We start from the raw sequence: 19,101 nt of genomic DNA on the forward strand, positions 1-19,101 counted from the left end.
GACTAAATCTAAAACATCTTAAACTGTGTTCCGAAGATGAACAAAGGTCTTACGGGTTTGGAATGACATCATTTTCGTGTTTGGGTGAACTAACCCTTTAATCAGTGCTCTTTAGTTCTGTACATTGTGAAACCTACACTATTTTGCATCATTTTCTCCATGTGATTTGGTGTTACTCCCATGTGCATTGTGGTTCCTGCGTGTTACCACCTCATTTTACACACAATCTTAGTGGTTGCTTTGGAAAAGCTTTTTACCTTATTTTACCTTCAAATGTAGTGTAGTGTGTTAGAAAACTGAGGGGAATATGTGTGAAAATCAACACAGTTTAACTGATGAGCAAGATCTGAGAACTTCCATCAGCAGCTGTGTGCAGCCAGCTTTGAAAAGAAGCTACAATAATACCATCACTTCCTGTGGGCTAATTTTACTATTTCTTAAAGGTACGTTTGACACGTTCTTAAAATGGAAAGATATTTATATTTGCAAAATAAAAGGTATGAGAAGATACGGTGGTTTTTCTCAGTAGCACTTATCTGATTGTTTGGATTTATTTATTTATTTTAATGAACCTGGTTTGAGTATATTAATTATCAGCTATTATTTAATAATAGCAATTATATATAACAGCTATTAAATCTTTAGAGCATAAACGACAGACAGACTATATTTTTTTCAGAAGAACTAGGGACTGCTTGGATACCACATCTTGTACACACGGCCACTAGACAACGGCGATGTCTTCTCACAGCGTATGGTATGTGTTTGCAACACGAGCGTGACATTTCAGGGGGCCAGAGTCTGTCTGGAAACATGGTCTCCAGTGATTGTTGGGGCATGTCAACATTGCTAATCTTGTGTAAGCCTGTTTGAGGGATGATTTGTTCTGCAGCTCAGCATCCTTTTCTTATGGAGAACAGTCCTAGCAGCCAAAGTATTTATGGTTCTTGAAAAGGGCACGTAGAGCGAGGAGACTCGGTGGTGCGTCCATGTGCAGCTCGACCCCAGAGCTTTGAGGAGACAAGATCTAAATGAAGACCTGTAGAAATAAGTGCTGACCTAGGATCTCCTGAAAAGTTGTTTGTTTTGTATAAGTGGCATGTTAGGGTGGAATATAGGCTAGTGTCCAATGGTCTCCTTTTCTCCCTGTATGAGAGTAGTGCTTTTGGTCCAAGAAGATATTTTGAATTTCTCTATATTTCTGCAAGAGTGACTTTCAGTGGCGGCATATATGGGTCAGGAGTAACCATGTGTTTGGTTTTTCAACTCCTCATAGTTTCCACTTTACAGCGTAAATCACAAAAAGCTCGAAAAGACCCTCGAGGGCCATTGGCGGAAGAGCAATGAATTGCTTGGCTCTTTCAGATAATCCCCAGAATAATTAAAGCCAGGCAGCAGCTTTTAATGACCGCGTTCTGAGTCTTGCACAAGACCAGGAGACTTTGAATAATGGATGCTTCCAGAGTGTGTTCCTTTAAGTGACACTCAAAGTGACGTGTGCTACAGTGTTGCATGTTTCTGCTGCTGCTGTCTGTGTATTGTCTTGCGTTCTTCTGAAGCGTGCCACGTGATTGGTTTTTCGTGGCTCTCAAGCGTGAGCACCTTCCCAGCCATCAGGAGCGGATTAGGCCCTCCGCTTCCCTGACCTCCAAGCCCTGCTACCTCTGCGCAGTGAGAGGCTCAGGCGCTCCGTGTCTCAGGGAGGCATCCATCACGGTGTGTTTGAAAAGCTCTCCATCATTCTGAAGGCTGCCTGGGACCCAGCAGAATCAAAGCAGGCGGTCGGATCTTTCTGCTGTTCCTCCCCCCGCTAAAAGACTGCTAACTTTCTATTCACGAGCCTCCTCGCGACATTCCAGTGGAGCTCTTTTGTTTTAACAGAGAGCTTGATCTCTTGTGAACATGCATTGTTGAAGAGCATGCTTCGATTGTGCATCTCGTGGATGTATCATCACGTATGTTTCACTTAGAGAATCACAGTTGTAATATGTCTATCCAAGTTTTGATTTCGGCTTAAATTAAAAATCTAAATTTTGCAAAAACGATTCATAAGAAGCTGATAAAGTAGTATTTCCATTCCACACACTTCTAGGAAACTTGATGCAAAATAGCCACTGGGCAAACCAAAGCAGCTTTTAAAAGTAATAAGTTTACAGAGTTCTCTAGTAGTTGGTGAGGAATGCCTTGTCAGGGGTTGGCGTAGGATCAGAGAGTTTTGAGATGTAGTGGTAAATAATTTCAAAACAACCAGAGCAGGTTTTGTTTACTTCTCTGCATTTAGTCATGTGACTCAGATCTTCTAAAGGTCAAAGGACTTTGATGAGCTTCTATACCATTTATCCCCTCAAGCAATCATCTTGGAAATGTTATCAACATCTAGCCAAATCTTTCTTTGTGTCCATTAGAGATGCGTTATATTGAAAGCATGATATAATTCCAATTATAAATTGCTATCAGTTGAAATTGTATATTTTAGACGCTCATTTCCTTTTCACTGCATTTAGATTACCTTTGCCATCTAATGGTTTTGTTTGTTATTTTAGACGAGGTTACATAGAATCAATATCAGGCATAACACAAAAATAACTATTGGCTCGTTATTGCATCCCTAATTTGCATAAAATGCCAATGAAGTTGAAGTCCGTGAAGCTTCTGTGGTGTTTCATCGATGACTTGATGAGCCTCGCGTGGAGCTGCAGTGTGGAAGCCCTAACTAAGGAAACGCATGTGGCGTTTTATTGTTTCCCATGAACAGCGCCGTGCCGGTGGGAGCAATAGCTCGGCCCGGTTGCAGCTGGGAGGGGATGGAAAGTGGGGGGGAAAGGGATTTCTGTAGAATAAGGGCAGAAGTAGAAGAGTTTGAGAGGGAAAGAAAGAATAACTGCCCTGGTCCGTTGGTTAACCAAGGCTTACTAAGGACCGGGGTTTGCCTGAACTCCAGACAGCGTGGCAGGTCTGCTGCTGAACACAGAACGGTCGAGCTGCTAGTTTGCATTTTGCCAGCGGCTCTTGCTGGCAAGAGTGGCGCTTGTGTTGCTGTGGTTTTGGCTGGCTGAACGAGTGTTTATTTCTTTTAGCCTTAAATACACAGTAGGACTTGCAATAGATACTGGGCCTGCCGGCGCTGTGGCAGTACACATCCAGGCGGATCCACAGACACACACACACCCCACATCTGTGCCATGTGGACTGTGGGGGGAGGCTGAGGCACACAAATGTAACCAGCTGCTGGCTGTGGCCCGGACTCTGGATAGCACAGTTAAAATGTGTGCATTTGTTTCCATGTGCTTGTTTAGTGTTTAAAACAATGACTGGGAGAGAACCCAGGTGAAAAGCATTTGCAACGTGGGTTTGTTTTTGTTGTTTTAGTTATGGATCCCCAATATATTAAATAATTAATGATTTACATACTATATATTTTATTTATTTATTTTGTAAAATTTTCTTTGAACATTTATTAGTCCATATTGGATACAAATCTGTCCATATTAGACGCTTATTATTCAGTTTTTATATTTTAAATGACCATTTTAAAATGCTTGCATTTAGCTAATCCTAAACACTTATAACACTTATTAAATGTAATCCTTTGGAAATCTCTAAATGTCCATTTGTCATAATGTGCATTATAATGTTGTAATGTCCAAAATTTTAGTGTTTTGTTTTTATTTAGACAAAATAATATGGAGTAGGAAAACTGGACCGTCCTCTCGTAGATTCACTCCAGAATGTCAGGTTTTCATCTCTGATGAAGGGGTAAATGTATCCTGAATGACGGAGGGGATCTGTATTAGTTTACTGCCAAAGAATGAGCCTTGACAGTTTAATAGTCAGATGTGCATGTTTAGTATACGACACTCTAAACATCACTCGTCTGCTGTCTTAAAATTTCAGATCAGAGAGACAACTTTTACCCGAAGGCTGAACATTAGCCGAGCTGCTCTGTAATCATGGCAGAGGAGAACAGGGAGGTTTGTACCTGCACAGGGCCATAGGGCAGGATTTTGCAACACATGGCGCCTTTCCAAATCAGATGTGCAACCCTCCAGCTGTAATGGCTGTTGCTTGCTTTAAAGTGCCGCCATGTGCTGTAGACCACAAGCACATTTCATACATTAGCTCTTCTCTTAGTCATGTACTATCAGGTAATTCTGCATTTCTTTAAGGCGCCAGAATCCGTGAGCGAACCTGTGCATGGACAAGGTTAACGGGTTCGCAGTGTTTCTACTTTAATTCAATATTCTGAATGTTTGATATCACCTTTAGCCAAAAAAATATCATATTTCTGTTACATTTTTTTTTTTGGCAAGTGAATTTAAAACCCTTAATATAAAGCATGTCTTATGTTTAGGACAAATTGCATTATGCCCTTTACCCACAGCAGCTCGCTCTACAACACAATGCATACAAACATAAAGTTGCATATGTTAGCATGAACAGACATGTGCATACTTTCGTGTTTTTGTATTGTTAAATGTGTCTAAACTCTGTATTATAGAGATTTCTACATCTATTTAAGCCATTATCTTATTTTATGTATGGGCTGTATTTATTGTATGTATTTTAATAGTTATAATTTTCAATAGTGTAATTTCTGTTTTAATTTTACAAACATAACCAGGGACAGGGGTTGCAAATTAGTCATGGCTATAAACCTGTATGCATGGCATCTACTTTGCATTTTTATAAAGCAATGTTCTATGCGTTTGTCCCAGTAAAATAAACTTTTAATAAAAAAATATATATTTATGTAGCGCTAAGACAGATTTGGAGGGCGCCGTGCCCAAACACGCTGACAGATTTTGGGCCGAGGCTAAGGCTACCTAAGCCATGCTGGCCGTGCCTCAGATGCTCTTTGACTCGAGCGATTTACTTGATTACAGATGGATGACCATACATCTGTTTTATTTCCAAACGCACCAGCAACAGTCCAAAAAGAGTATCGGACCTCAATTAGAGCACTGTTTCAGCACGGTTGCTGCATCAGTTAATAATATGCATGGAAACGAGCGATAAGCACCGAAGTTAAGTCGTAGGAGATGAATGTCGTCCAGCTGTGTGCAATCCATTTCAAAAGACTGCGCTTGACCCATTGTGGTGTTTCCTGATGGCCAGTGACATCAAGTGAATTCCTGAGGGCCGGATTTCGGCACAGAAAAAAAGAATTTGTGGACGAGGTACTTAAAAACTCAGACAGAGGGGGGTGGAGGGCGTCTCTTATATTGCAGGCCGTAAAATGTCAAGCAAAAGAGGGCAGAAAGAGAAACCAAGACCAGCTATAAACACAGGCAATAAAAATAAGGGAGGCCTGGGGGCTGAAACCTGCTCTGGCGAGGGGCCCGTTGGGAAGGGGTTGGGCAGCACCTCAGAGGGACCATCGGGCTGGAGAAGGTTAAAAGGAACAAAATCAGCATGTCTATAATGTCCAGCAGACTGTGTTTTTTTTTTTTTTTTGTCTAGTCCTGAATGTCCCAGATGGCCTTTCACTTTTTGCTTAGTTTCACATAACGGCGTGATTCATGCCTTGGAGTTTTGTTTTATGGATCACGTGTCGACTTCTCTAACGTGACGGCAAGATGAAATAATGGCTTTGTGTGCGCAGCTCCGTTCTGTCATTTCATTTTTTTCCCCCTCTCAGTAAGATCTCAAGAGTCAGAAGTGTATTAAACACCGCCGTGGCTGAAATATTCCTCCGGCGAGGGTGCGAAATGGACCGCTTTGTCCTGCGAAGCTTGCGTTTTCCTCACCCGCTAGATTGTTAATTATCAGAATGAATTCTGTAGGGCGCTGCAAATGAATCTAGTGGCTTAATGAGGCGCGTACAGTTAATAGAGTTGTGGGAACGACTACCCTACTTGTCCTGTGATTATCTCCGTCTTACTGATGGGGGAATAACTCCTGGTGTCTGATGGCCTTTGCCTCGCAAGTTTGACAAAACACAAAACGTCAAGAAGTGAGAAAACCGCCTCTTAGTATTCATTCTTTAACACTAATTAAAACAGCCGTCACTGGATAAAGACCAGAGAGATGAGTGCGTTACATAGTGATGCACATCAAGCATTTTATCCTCCTCCGCAAGATGTTTCTGATAAGATGAAAGGGCCATTTGTAGGGTCGAACAGCAATTCAGCAGTCTGACATTTGACCTAGTTTGATTTCCTTTAACCTGCTGCTTTACTTCCATGTCCCCTCTCTCTCTCTCTCGCTCTATCTCTCTCCCTCTCTCGCTCTCTCTCTCCTCTTTCATTATCTTTAAGTAAAAGAACATTTTTTGCACCATTGTGGCAGACTGTAGCTGCCCTTCATGAACAGAGCAGCTAGGGCTTTACAGTTATTTAAAGTAAAACTGAAATTAGTGTGATTTATCAAATCGCAAATGCAGTGATTTAATTAAATGCGTCTTGTCTTTCAGAGTGAAGCTTGGTACTGTATTCTTTTACAAGCAAGCTGTTCATGATCAAGTTTAAGGGCTCCCTGTGGTTTTCCTCCAAAAGGGTTGAAAATGACCTTTCATGCAGTGTGTAACACAGCTCCAAGTGAATGAAAGCATCCTGCAGAGTTTTCAGTCTGAAAGTGCACCATGTATATATTATTGTCTTCAATTTTAAAATGAATCTTAAGCTGTATTAAGTTAACGTCAACATGCTAGCTATAATTATCGCAATATAATTTCCCTCAAATCGATAAAATTAGTTTGATAAATGTTCAGTTTGTTTATGCTCCAAAAGCGGAGCAAAAACGCTTATTCAGTTGAACCGCACCACACGCTGACCATTTATTGCTGAGAGTTATTTTGATAACAAATGACTGGGAAAATGTGAAGAATTCAAAAAGTTCTTGTTCTGACCATAAAGAGAAGCAAAAAATACGTTTTTAAACTTCAAGGATATAAAGATTTGAAATTTGTATCCTTTTTTTATTATTTTTATTATTTTTGGTCATATCGCCTAGCCCTAATTTATAGGTTACCATAAGTTTTTTTTCATTTTTTTTTTATTAGCTTATACAGTTATAATGATATTATAGCTATGGTAATAAAACTCGTTGCCTATTTCCATCCTTCTGTTTCTGTCTGTGCATATTTTGCTCTCTTCCTCTGACGTAGCTCAGGCTTTGCCGAGGTTCAAAAGGCTGTTGGCTTTATGGGCTGTGTAAGAAAAGTGCTTAACTAGCGCTAACACTCTCACAGCCCCTCTTTTATTTGTAGTCCCTCTCTTTGCATTCACTGAGGCATGGGCTGTTGCGGATGAATGTAGGTCAGCAGCTATTAGTGGCAGATCAGGGGTTCCCTCAGCTATGACTGAGCCGGCCCCCTTCGCTAGGCTCTATTATAAAGTCCACAATATGCTAAGCACGCCTGTCGTGGTATAAACCGTTCTGCGGGCTTTAGGGCTCGCGTGACAGGCCGGTTGAGATGCGCAGGGCGCGGTGGGACATAACTGGATCTGGAGGGCCAACTCGAAGCGAGCTATTTAGAGGCAAAACATAAGCCTTTAAGATCTTTATTCCTGTACAGTTTTGAACCGTGATCCCGCACGTAACTCCGCCCTCAAAGATTTTAATGAAAAGCTAATCTCATTACTGCCCTTGATCTAATTAAATCCTTTCCCTCTTTGCCTGTCTTTGTGTTTTATTTGCTTGGTTCAGGAAGGAGGCAGTCCCTCGTCTTGAGATGCAGCTGTAATAAGGCTCTTTGGGAAATGCTAATTTGGTCTCCACGTGCTGCACCACACTTATTTGTTTGCTTTCAGGACTTTCCTTTTCCCTCTGCTGTCCAAGGAACCCATAAAAATGGGGCTTAATTGGAAAATTGCTACCTCTTGGGTTTGACCACAAAGAGCCCTGGCAAGCGCTCGCGCTTCACCCTGCTGAGTTCAGCTGCTGTGATGAAAGGGCACTGCTTCTGTGTGCTGTTACGCGTCACCGTGGGCTCAGATCAGGACTGAGGGCCCTCACTGATTATGTGTTACATCTACGCTGTCAAAATGAATGATTGTTCGGGGCAGCGGATGTTAAACTGCTCTGTTTTGTCAAATCTATCTTAAACAGGACATGCAATTTGCGTATGTTACTTTTGTACATTTACGGTGAGGTCATTATTTTAGAAATATATAACCGGGACACAGTTGTAATGTTTTTGTTTGTTTTGTTTTTTTTTTGTTTTTTTTTTTGGCCCAGTTGGGACAGTGGCCCTACCACAAAAATACTTATTTTTAGCAACATGTTTCTGTGTTAGTATGCATTTTCTAAGCAAAAAATAATGTATAGGTTTCCATAATAAAAAAATATAATATATATTTTTTTTTAGCTTATACAGCTGTAATGAAATTATAGCTATGGGAATGATAGTGATAAATATATAAACATGCGTTAATTAGATTGTGAAGACCAAAAGTTTGCTAGACTTAAGAAGACAGTGTGGTGTATTTATGGCCATAAGAGCGAGTGACAGTTCAGTGGACTTGTTGAGGTATGTCTTTAACTTAAAGTTGACATTTCAAATCTAAGTCGGTGTCAAGTGCTCACATTATGCCTATTGTTGTCCAGTTTGCACCTTTTTTTTTATCAGACCACAAACGCGAAGCACCGCAAATGATAGTTCCTCACTGCACACGTGTGGTCTTGTGATCTCCGTACATCACACATCTGGCACGGCAGATGTTTTCAAAGTACCTGTGATTTAATTGAATTACACATGAAGAAATAGATACCGTGCCGCCTCACCATACCATTCAGTCCATTCACACAAAGAGCATGTGTTTGAGTTGAGTCAAGTTTGAATTGCTCTCCGAGTGGCCTGAAAGCTCCATAAAAGCCATTTTATACAGTAAAGATTACAGAGGACTTTATTACTCGAACAACAGTACTGGTTTGTGGGCAAATGCTGTTCTCATGACCTATTGTGTGCTGTGTAAACAGTGACTCATGAATCAGAGCATGAGATCTTTGCCTATAGTGTAGCATCTGGGAGCTGCTTAGTAGCTTTCTTAAGAGTCCCTGTTCAAAAGAGCGAGCGGACATCTGCGTTTCCCTTTAGACATTTGCAGATGAAGTTATTACTGTGTTGCAAGAAGGAATTTGACCTGAACCATTTGTGCTGCGCTAGACACTTCTCTGAATCACTCAGACCTTCAGTGAAGCTCGTCTGAAACCAGTTTTTGAGACACCTTCGCTGTTTGCAGATAAACGGTGTTATTGTAAATTCATTTCTTTGTCTTGATTGATGTGTTTAAGGACTAAGTTTGATCATTTCAAATAGAACACATTTGTATCTTGTTGCGCGTATAACGGCCTGGGAGACTGCACACCAGCACAAGGGCTACGAGTAAACAATTTCACCACTTCCTTAACTTAAAGAAAAGAAAAAGGTGAATACTGGGGGGGAAAGCAGTCTATCATGTCTTCATTGACCAATAGGAGAGAAGAGGCGGAGCTTAAAGAGATGAGTCACCAGACTGAGCTACTGATCCAGGCCTGTGACTCACCAGCACTCTGTTGCAAAGTGACCTACATCGTCGTCTCGCATGAGTGTGTGCTTTTCATCCTGCACGCTCCCTCGTTTTTCTCCAGCGTCTCCGTCTCTCTGTGCCCAGCAGCACTGGGCCATTACCATAATGGTGTTGGTAATGATGAGGCCTTGATTCCATTTGTATCCATCTCCCTCTCCCCCTCTCACGGAGTTAACTTTGAATAACACAAAGAAACGGGACTCATTTTTTATTGAGTGTGTGTTGGGTAAGTATAGGGAGGCTTAATAGTACCAGGATCCGCTTTCCCCCAGAGAGCTACCGCCAACGCTGAGAGGTATGCAGCGTTTTTCTTTCATGGTCTGTCCTATTTTTCCTCTCCCCCTCTCTCACACGCACTTTCTATCTTTCTCGCTCTCACACATAACTCACAATCTTTCCTGTATTTTTGTCACTTAGACACACACCCACACGCTCAAAGACTTTAACACCATAATATTTTTCTCACTCTTATGTGCAAGTAACATAATTATCTCCCTAAATGGTGTCTACTGCAAAGAGCTCACAAATAATGCTGACTGTAGGCCGTTTTGACATGTCCTGTGAAATGTCAGAATACGCCAGTACTGTACGTAGAAGTGACATGCATATCCATATGGGAATATTTTGTAGTGTCAAGTATTTTAAGTATACCTGTTGTTTGCAGTCATTTCATTTTTTTGTAAACTGAAAAGAAAATTGAACACCTTTTATGAACCAAAGGCAACAGTGGGAAGGAATGCACCTTAACACCGAGATGACCAAGCTAAAGTTGACCCATAATTACCTTTAATTTGACATTTGTTTGATTATTGCATTAAAATGTATAGAGTATAAGCAGTGGTGGGGGATATGACCTAAATGTTATATAACGATATGAGTTGTATTATTTCGCAGTAACAGTATCACAGTACAGTTATTTTTCCTTTAAATAAGGTGTTTATGATATAAATTCGATACCATAGAAATAGGGCTGGGCTGTTTTGCAGATTTTGATTAATTGGAATTTGTTTTGCCAGGATTATATTTTTTAGAAATCGAGGAAATCGTGATTTTGAACAAATGTCACCGAATGTTAGAATTAGACACTTTGTTAATATGGCGATGATAACAGTAAAGAGAAAAGAAGGATCCAACCTCAAGTCGCGCGATTAACTGCTCACGTGTGACGCGTTCATGTGAAGGACCATAAATATAGCGTTAAGTGCCATTTACACAGAATGAGCTTTTGTGTTGACCGAGATGAGACGCGGGCGGTGGAATAGGTAAAACATGTAAGAAGATGAGTGAACTGTTTTTAGAATGCAGTTTCATGCATGAGACACTGCAGACGTGAGCGCGAAGAAACTATGGAAAAGCAGCACAACAGAATAAAATAACTACTACTGTATGACTGATATTTCATGTTTGCATCATGGTTTGCTTTCACTTGTGAAGACTTGCATTTTGACAAATACAAGGGTATTGTCAAGGGTATTTCAAGGCGCATAAAGTTGCAAAAATAATTTACCTCAGTGTTCGTTCAGTCCTCTGCGCTTCATGTCTGCACCTCTCTGACAGCACTCAAGTCTCTCAAACAGCATGCACATACAGCGAAATAAGTTCTTTCACTGCTAATTGCATTTCAATGGCTTAAAATCACTTGTTTTTAAACAGCAATGCTTAAAAATGCATGAAAACAATAAGCCTTCGTGAGCATATAATGTAGTGAGCGTGTAACTGTGACCAAGACGATGGTCCAAAATCTCTACCGGTTAATCGTGTTTACCGATATATCACCCAGCCAACCCTAAATATGAGTGAGTGACTTTTTTTGTTGTTGTAAATTAAAAATGTTTGTTTACTTTTAGCCCACAACCCAAATTAAAGTGATTTTTGGCCCTGAGATAATTAAATATGTAAATCATCTATACAAATTCATATAAAGCATACAATACAGTTGATTTTAACACATAGTACTTGTTGGTGTTGTATGACATCTTGTTGGTATAGGTGTTGTTGTTGTTGCTGGTGGTGTTATGTAAGATATAAATTAATGAAACAGGTTTTTTCAGTACGTTTATATTTTTGTATTTGCATAATAACTACATTTTCTACAGTTTCTGCACAGTGTATTTGCTGTGTGTGATGATTTGTCTTGTGTTTCATTAATAGACAGGGCTCAGGGCAGTTCATTGAGTTCAGTTAGCGGTCTCGGGGGGGAAACTGAGATACAAGAACCATATTTCTTTCCTTTACCCCTTTCATCTCCTGCTTCTCTTGCTGTGACAGGAGGTCGATGCCAGCTGCTTGTGCAGTCTAACACTAATGCCGTTATTACTTCTGTCTTACTTTAAAAAAAATCCAGTCCTAGTGATTGTGCTAATATGACATTTTTGCCCTGTTGGGATTTCAAACCCTCACAAACTGATAAGAAAAGAATGAGTAAGATCATTGAAAGCTACACCTGTGCTCCAAAACCTGGCAAGCTGCCTACATAGTTGCAATGCTTTCTGGGAATGCCTCTTTTATGAGGGTTTCCCGCATTGCTGACTGAAAGCAAAGTATTTTATATAAGAAGACTGCATGCATTTTAAATGCCTTAAAATGCTGTCTAGGTAGCCTGCTGACTGTGTTTTGGAGCAGTTTTAAAGTGAGATTTAACCAGTTTGCCAGCTTTGGAAGTGAGTGGAAGTATGCAGTGATACGAAACAGCTAAAGAACACCTCGGTAACTGATGTCTTCTGTGTGCACGAGGGCCGTCTCGGACAGGTGCTGAAACTGACCTGTTTCCCAAAGCCTCACAGTGGTTAATGTGAGGTTATCCTGGGTCGAACCTCTGGGCATAATTAAAGTTGATTTCAGCACAAGGTTGTTCCTCCCAGAGCTACAGGCCATCTCAACAGCCATGACTAAGACGCGTCTACTCCGAGATGCAACAGAGTGTGTAATTAGAGCATGCCACCTGATCACAGCTTCACAGCAAGCTGCTTGTGCTGCCAGTTCTGCGGTTATTCAGGGTTATTCGGGTTCAGGGAAGTAGCTTCTAACCCTCAAACTTTCACTTATATAAGAGCGAGGGATTTCTCTGTTCAGTTCAGCCGTTCAATCTTTAATACGTGCTATTTATAATTGATCAGCTGGAGTTTAAAGGAAGTTTGAAGCATTGTGGGATGGGTGAGAGTAGACGAAGGTGTAGTTTTGGCCATCGCCGCAGTGTCTGCTGTCAGAAGAGCGCTTCCCATGATGTTGTCCTGGATATGTGTTGAGCTCTGTCCCGGTTATGGAAAATGTGCCACTCATGTCGGAGCTGCGCAGCAGAAGGAGGTCAGACGGCGCTCTAGGGAACGAGCGAATGGCATAGAAAGAGCCGAGCGAGTGAGATTCGGTGAAAGGGAACGAGTGCAACAGTGAGAATAATTGCGGGAGAGAAATGAACTGTTTGACATCTAAAAACAGTCTCACCTTCTTGAAGCTTTGTGTTTGCGAGAGCAGGATGTGTGATGCCAGCCGGTAGTTTTTCTCACTTCCTGTTCTCTCTTTTGTGTGAAAATACAAGCTAAAGTACCATCTGCAAATGTTTCGTGCTGAGATACCGGTTTGCTATGTTTTTCCAATAACAGAAATAACATTTTTTTAGTGTTGCAAATTGATATACAAATGGATTTGATTAACACATTGTTTGACGGCATTGTTTCTGCCTTTCGTATGGTAAAACCGCTGCATTAAAGGACAAAGTGTGACTTTTTTTAGGTTATAGCGGCAGTTTTTTTGACAAAACTAAAGTATATGCTAAAACCAGTCTTTTACCTCATCTTTTCATATTGATTAATTTTCCAATAATTTCTTCAGTAAATGTCATGTTAAAGTATTTTCTAGCAGTATTTTATTTTATTTTTATATATATATCAAATAGTGATATGTCAGCTTTATAGCGGACATTACCTCCCCTAAGATCTCAGCATCTGCCATATTTTTTTTTTTTAATCACTTGACCTTTAGTTACCATACCAAAAACACCTGGAATAATTATAAACTTGTAGGGAATAATAAAATAGTAGCTCCCAGGCCTGTATAATTCAAATTTTCAAATTTAAATCAAAATTTCCTCCCTCTCATTCGCTCATCTCGTATTTCAAATAAGCAAGAAATAGCTTTGTGAGTGTCGCTTCTGTGAAACGTTTCATTTTATTCAGTGTTTGATTGGAAATGCCAGTGACTAGAAATGCACTGGCCAGAAGTTGTGTTCTGTATATTTGGGAAAACCCTGCGTTTCCCAAATAATTTCTTGTAATTCTTAGTAACGGTCCCTTCATGGGTCTGTTGTTCTTCTGTAGTTTCCTCACATCATTGGAGTTTTTCACGTTTTCTTTCCTCTACATGAATCCAGTGAGCAGCTCTCTCGGTACACTGCTGTGAAGTGGGTTTTGTAATGCGCTGGGAGTCGTGTTTGTGTTTGTGGGGACGCTTACTGTCTCTGTGTGGAAAGAGATAAGAACTCGACATCCTCATCTGACTCTGCGCTGGTGCCAGAGTCGGTATTTTTAGCTTTGACTGTGCTTTTTTTGAACACAGGAAATAGACGCAGACGGTTGCCCACTGGCTCCGCAGCAGTGCATGTGTAGTGTGATCAAGGTGAGGCCACGTTTTCTACTAGACGGCTCGTAATAGACAAAGATGAGAGAGATCCACCTAACTCACAGTTTAACATGTTTCACCAGTGTCCTTGTGCCTAAAGAGGTTATTGTTTCAACATTCAGGCATTTGTTTGGCGGCCTCAGTGTTTGCGTCTGTGAGATGGGGGGACTATGATGTAGGTAGATTGTCTCTCTGAACGCAGACACTGATCTAAGTGAGTCAGATATCATATCAAACCTTAAACAGCAACACAAGCACCTCTAAGTGCCTCTCAGCATCTCTACCACACAGCCGTAACTGACTGCTAGATCAGAAGAGATTTGCTGTTGGGTGCTCTATTTAAAGACATGACGAGGTTTTTTTTTTATGATCATAAAGTTAAATTGATCAAAAGTGTCAGTGAAAGCTTTTACATTGTTACAAAAGATTTCTATTTCAAGTAAATGTTGTTCTTTTTTTAAACGTTAAGTATCGGTTCTTCCAAATTAAGAAGCACTACTGATTTTGCTACATTGATAACAGATAAGATAATTGATGAAGTGACGAAGTGGCGTGACATACAGTCAAGTATGGTGACCCATACTCAGAATTAGTGCTCTGCATTTAACCCATCCAAAGTGCACACACACACACCATGAACACACACAAACCATGAACACACACCCGGAGCAGTGGGCATCCATTTATGCTGCGGCGCCCGTAGAGCAGCTTGGGGTTCAGTGCCTTGCTCAAGGGCACCTCAGTCGTGATATTGAAGGTGGAAGAGAGCAATGTACACCCACCTACAACTCCTGCCGGCCCGAGACTCGAACTCACAACCTTTGGATTACGAGTCCGAATCGCTAACCATTAGGCCATGACTTCCCCATAAATACAATAATGTTTTTGCCATCACAAGAATAAATTACAAACTAAAAAAATTACAAAATGCTTAAACTGTAAAATGTCATTCTGTCACACTTTATTTTTGATCAAATATATGCAGCTGTGGTGAGCATAAGAGATGACAAAACAAGGAAAATCTCACCAACTCCAAACATTTGAACAGTGTAGCCCATATGCGTGTGTATTCCTAAATGCTGACAGAATTGCAGGTGCACCAACTTATTTGAGAAAAATGGGCCAACAAGATTGATAGCTTATGATCGATATTGACTTCCATAGGGCGAGTAAATGACACAATATTCATTTGTGTCAACTGTCCATTAAATGCTGCGATTTGATCCTTTTCAACATCTAGGCTATTAGGGTTATTGAAACGATATCTGAGACTCTGCATAACTCCGATTACTGACACCTGCTAACTGCACCCACATAATAGCATGTTCTCCCTGACTACAAACCTGTGTCTTCAGCTCTCGTTTCTCTTCACACCATGGCATTTGTAAGAGGCACAGCAGGAACGGAGAGGATCGCAGCGAGGGAGAGACACATGAGGGTTGAGAAGTGAATGCGTCTGTGTATATAAATCTTTTGAAAATATAGAAGTGATGCCAGAGAAAATATATCACTTACATGTGGGCATATTCATACAGGGAAACATCAGCGACGTGGAGAATTTCAGCTATTCAAAATTCCTAATGTGCTTGTTGTTTTGTGCCCTTGACCTGTGGAGAGGACATGTGGGCTTCCCTCATGATCTGCTGTTTAAATGGCAGTTGTTTCATAAGCTCTCTGTCATGGCAGCTCTTTGACGGTGCCGTGTGGCTCGGGCGCCCCCCTCCACTCAAGCACAGCGTGCGGTTTCTCCCTCCACACCCCGGCTGACTGTCATGACTTTATTAATTAAGGCTGGCACTCGTCCCAGTCGGTAGCAGCTGAAACCGGGAGGAAAGTGAGAGCGAATTTGTAAGGAGAGCGTGGCACCAGCCTATCTGTCTGCTCGCTCCAGGAATGGAGACGTTCTCCTGACAAGCTTGACCTTAGCTGCTCATCGGGATGCACTGAGCCGTCCCGGGGAGCGGAGGCATCTTTTGAAGGTTGAAGGTTACTGCAGACTGTTGCTAAAACACCAAGGATCCTAGTAACCCTCATGAGGAAATGATGGTGCGTTAATGAGTCAAACTAAAGGCTGTTTCTGTTCTCTTGTAGCTGTGGAGACCCAGAGCACAAGCTCAGAGGAGATCGTTCCCAGCCCACCTTCTCCACCTCCTCCACCACGGGTCTACAAGCCCTGTTTCGTCTGCCAGGACAAGTCCTCGGGCTACCATTATGGAGTTAGTGCTTGTGAAGGGTGCAAGGTAAGAATCTGTCCCGTCCACGTTTACAGGATTGAGGCCTCAAATATTTAGATGCTTTAGTCACACAATCAGTAGGTTTACATGGACAACAATATTCCGATTTGAACACGATTTAAATAATACTGTGTTTAAGAATCTATGTCAACAGATTTTTGATTACTTTAGTCCGGCTAAAGTCACACTCGAAGTAAACACAAATCAAATCGAGACATGTGGAATATTCCTATTTTAGACACATAATTGAAGTGCAGAATAGACATACACACCTTAATCACACTTATAGCATCGTGTAGGACTTTTTGCCGCATTTTGCGACAGGATCCACACACGACCGTGGTCAAGCACTTGACAGCATTTAAAAGAGCATGACTTCAACAGCACCATCGTCTTTTTGCATGTATAACATGACAAATAACTAACTGCACTTTCGTAAAATAAAAAATGAAACGCACAAAACTGTATATGGCATCATAAAAGCATCTCATGTAAACACCTTAAATATTGCCTTATTCAGAATAAGGTAAATAATTTGATTACTGATGTCCATTTAAGTATACTCACCGCTATTTCTTTAAAATAAGTGACACTTGTTTTTACTATTTTGTAAATGCAGAGGCATTCAGCCTTCAAGTATCCAAATACTTTTTGGTGTTTTTGAAAATGTGAATCTCTGAATCTGGGCATTGGGAGTCAGGAAATTATACCATGTGGTAATTTGAGTTATTACAGTTTATCACTAAATGAATCGGGTAGTAATATTGTACCAGTAGATTGTGTATTCCAAAATTCACACAAACATGTATAACTTGCTACTTTTGTTAACCTTTAATGCTAAATATGTTTTGCGGTTTCAAGCAGTGCTTCTGGTGACAGCCTCCTGTACTGACGTTTACTGTGGGGGGGGCACAACGGTGAACTCTAGCCTTTTACTTCAGTGCTACTTAATAATTGAAGACTGGTAGAGTATACAATGTATGATCTACACAGTGTCTCCCTGAGAAAGAGAAACACAGGGTTTGGAGATGAACTATGATAGTTACAAAGCCCCCTTATCTGAGCGCAGCCGCAGGGAAGTGTGGGTGGAGAGCGCGCACGTACACTCACACACACACAGTGCTGCTCGCTGAGAAATAAACATGACTTCATTAAATTTGCATGTGCTATCTTCTCCCTTTCTGGCTGCCTTTGAATAGTGGGAGGACTTATCTGCACTCGTCTTTCCCTTCAGAAAGCTCCTGTCACTCTCCTCCTCTTGCCTCTACAGCCCTGTCTGCTTCGAGATGAACAAAGAGAGGAGTCAGCATTTGGGCTATTTGTCCTTAAGTCAGTTACTTGCATTTTTGTGTTGTAGTCCATATTGAAGGTAGCCATCCATATAGCTACCACTTTAACAAAGGTGGTGGAAACTGGCTTATTAGGGACTGATTTGCAACACTCCTCCTTAAATGTTGTCTTTTTTTAATCATGGTGTCTTGTTTTCTGTGGCTGTGCGTGAGAACGATCAGCGTTTGAGTTTTTGGTACATTAGCTGTGCTCCAGACTCTAGTGAGCTGACAGCTGCCTAGCACACTAGTTATGCCCAAAGTAAGGTGTCCAGATGTGCCACTTCCTGGTGACATGATCTGGCCAGGATTTATAAATTGCCTAAAATAACCAGATGTTGGTTGTTTGCGCTGCATTGTTCCATCATTGTATGAAATCAAAATACAGCGATTGCATGTTTGCCACATCGCCCCCACCCCTTACTCCATGTGATGCCATGCTGCATAATTTAGCTGTTTACCATTTGGATCAAGCTTTACATCTGAATCGCATCCAAAATATTCCCTAGGTAGCCAGCTCACAAAGTTTTGTAACGGCTGCTGGTCTAAATCTTCGTTTAAATCTTCACGGCTACTAAGCACAAATAACTATCATACGCACAGCCCCTTAGTCACGCTAAACAGACGGATGGCCTTATTTTGATCTCACGGTCTCTTGTTCCAAATGCATTTGAAATAGACTGCATGTTTCATACACACACAAGCACACGCCTGCTCCTCCGTTGTCTCAGTGCTCCTGGGGGTTTGTACTCATGTCCAGGATTAGTGGAGACACTAAAGAGGCTTAGCGCTCCTGCCAGTGAGAGCCACAGCAGACCTCAAACCGTTTCCTTCCTGCCCTCCTCTGCTGCCTTCGGCACACAGGATCTGGCCGGCAGGTCAGGACTAGGTCAATCCCGGGTTCACAGAGGTCAGGTGATGCCTAGACAGAGATTAGGATCACAGATCAGTCCTACATCCATTATGGCCTCTTCCTCATCCATCTCTGCTTCTACACTTTGGTATCCATGTCTCTCAGACAACACTCTTTATCCTTATTAAAATCTGGATAAAACTTATTTATTATTATTAATTAAGGTTGATTACAGTAAGGATTTCTTGAATCAAGCACCAATCGATTGTGCCTTCAGAATACCATCTGTTGGGTGAGTGGTGGCTTCTAGTGCTGTAATTGTCCTGTCTTCTCAATAAAAGAGCCATTCGGCAATTGATAAAGTCATCACATCACTGAAGCTCAGACGTACGCTTAGGACTATATGTTCACGTTGGTTTGCGTAGACTGAAAATATGCTTTTTTATCATATGAAACAGCATTCATGGGACAGTTGCTGTCAGATTACATTGCTGATTTTTATATATGAAATTTAATCATACGTTTGGTGAACAGTTTTGAAGAATTAGTTTCCCTGTTCAAAG

At 41.2% G+C, this 19,101-nt stretch overlaps 1 protein-coding gene across 3 annotated transcripts in view; it reads left to right on the plus strand.

Annotated features, from left to right (window-relative positions):
• The window catches only part of rarab (retinoic acid receptor, alpha b), a 107,522-nt gene that overhangs the window by 76,150 nt on the left and 12,271 nt on the right, over positions 1-19,101 (plus strand). For all 3 annotated transcript variants that reach the window (XM_052553323.1, XM_052553324.1, XM_052553322.1), the window contains one exon: positions 16,215-16,363. In XM_052553323.1, coding sequence (XP_052409283.1) covers positions 16,215-16,363 — 149 coding nt within the window. The remainder of the gene's footprint in view (positions 1-16,214; positions 16,364-19,101) is intronic.

Source organism: Carassius gibelio, chromosome B3 (genome assembly GCF_023724105.1).
Source record: "Carassius gibelio isolate Cgi1373 ecotype wild population from Czech Republic chromosome B3, carGib1.2-hapl.c, whole genome shotgun sequence".
Taxonomy (NCBI): domain Eukaryota; kingdom Metazoa; phylum Chordata; class Actinopteri; order Cypriniformes; family Cyprinidae; genus Carassius; species Carassius gibelio.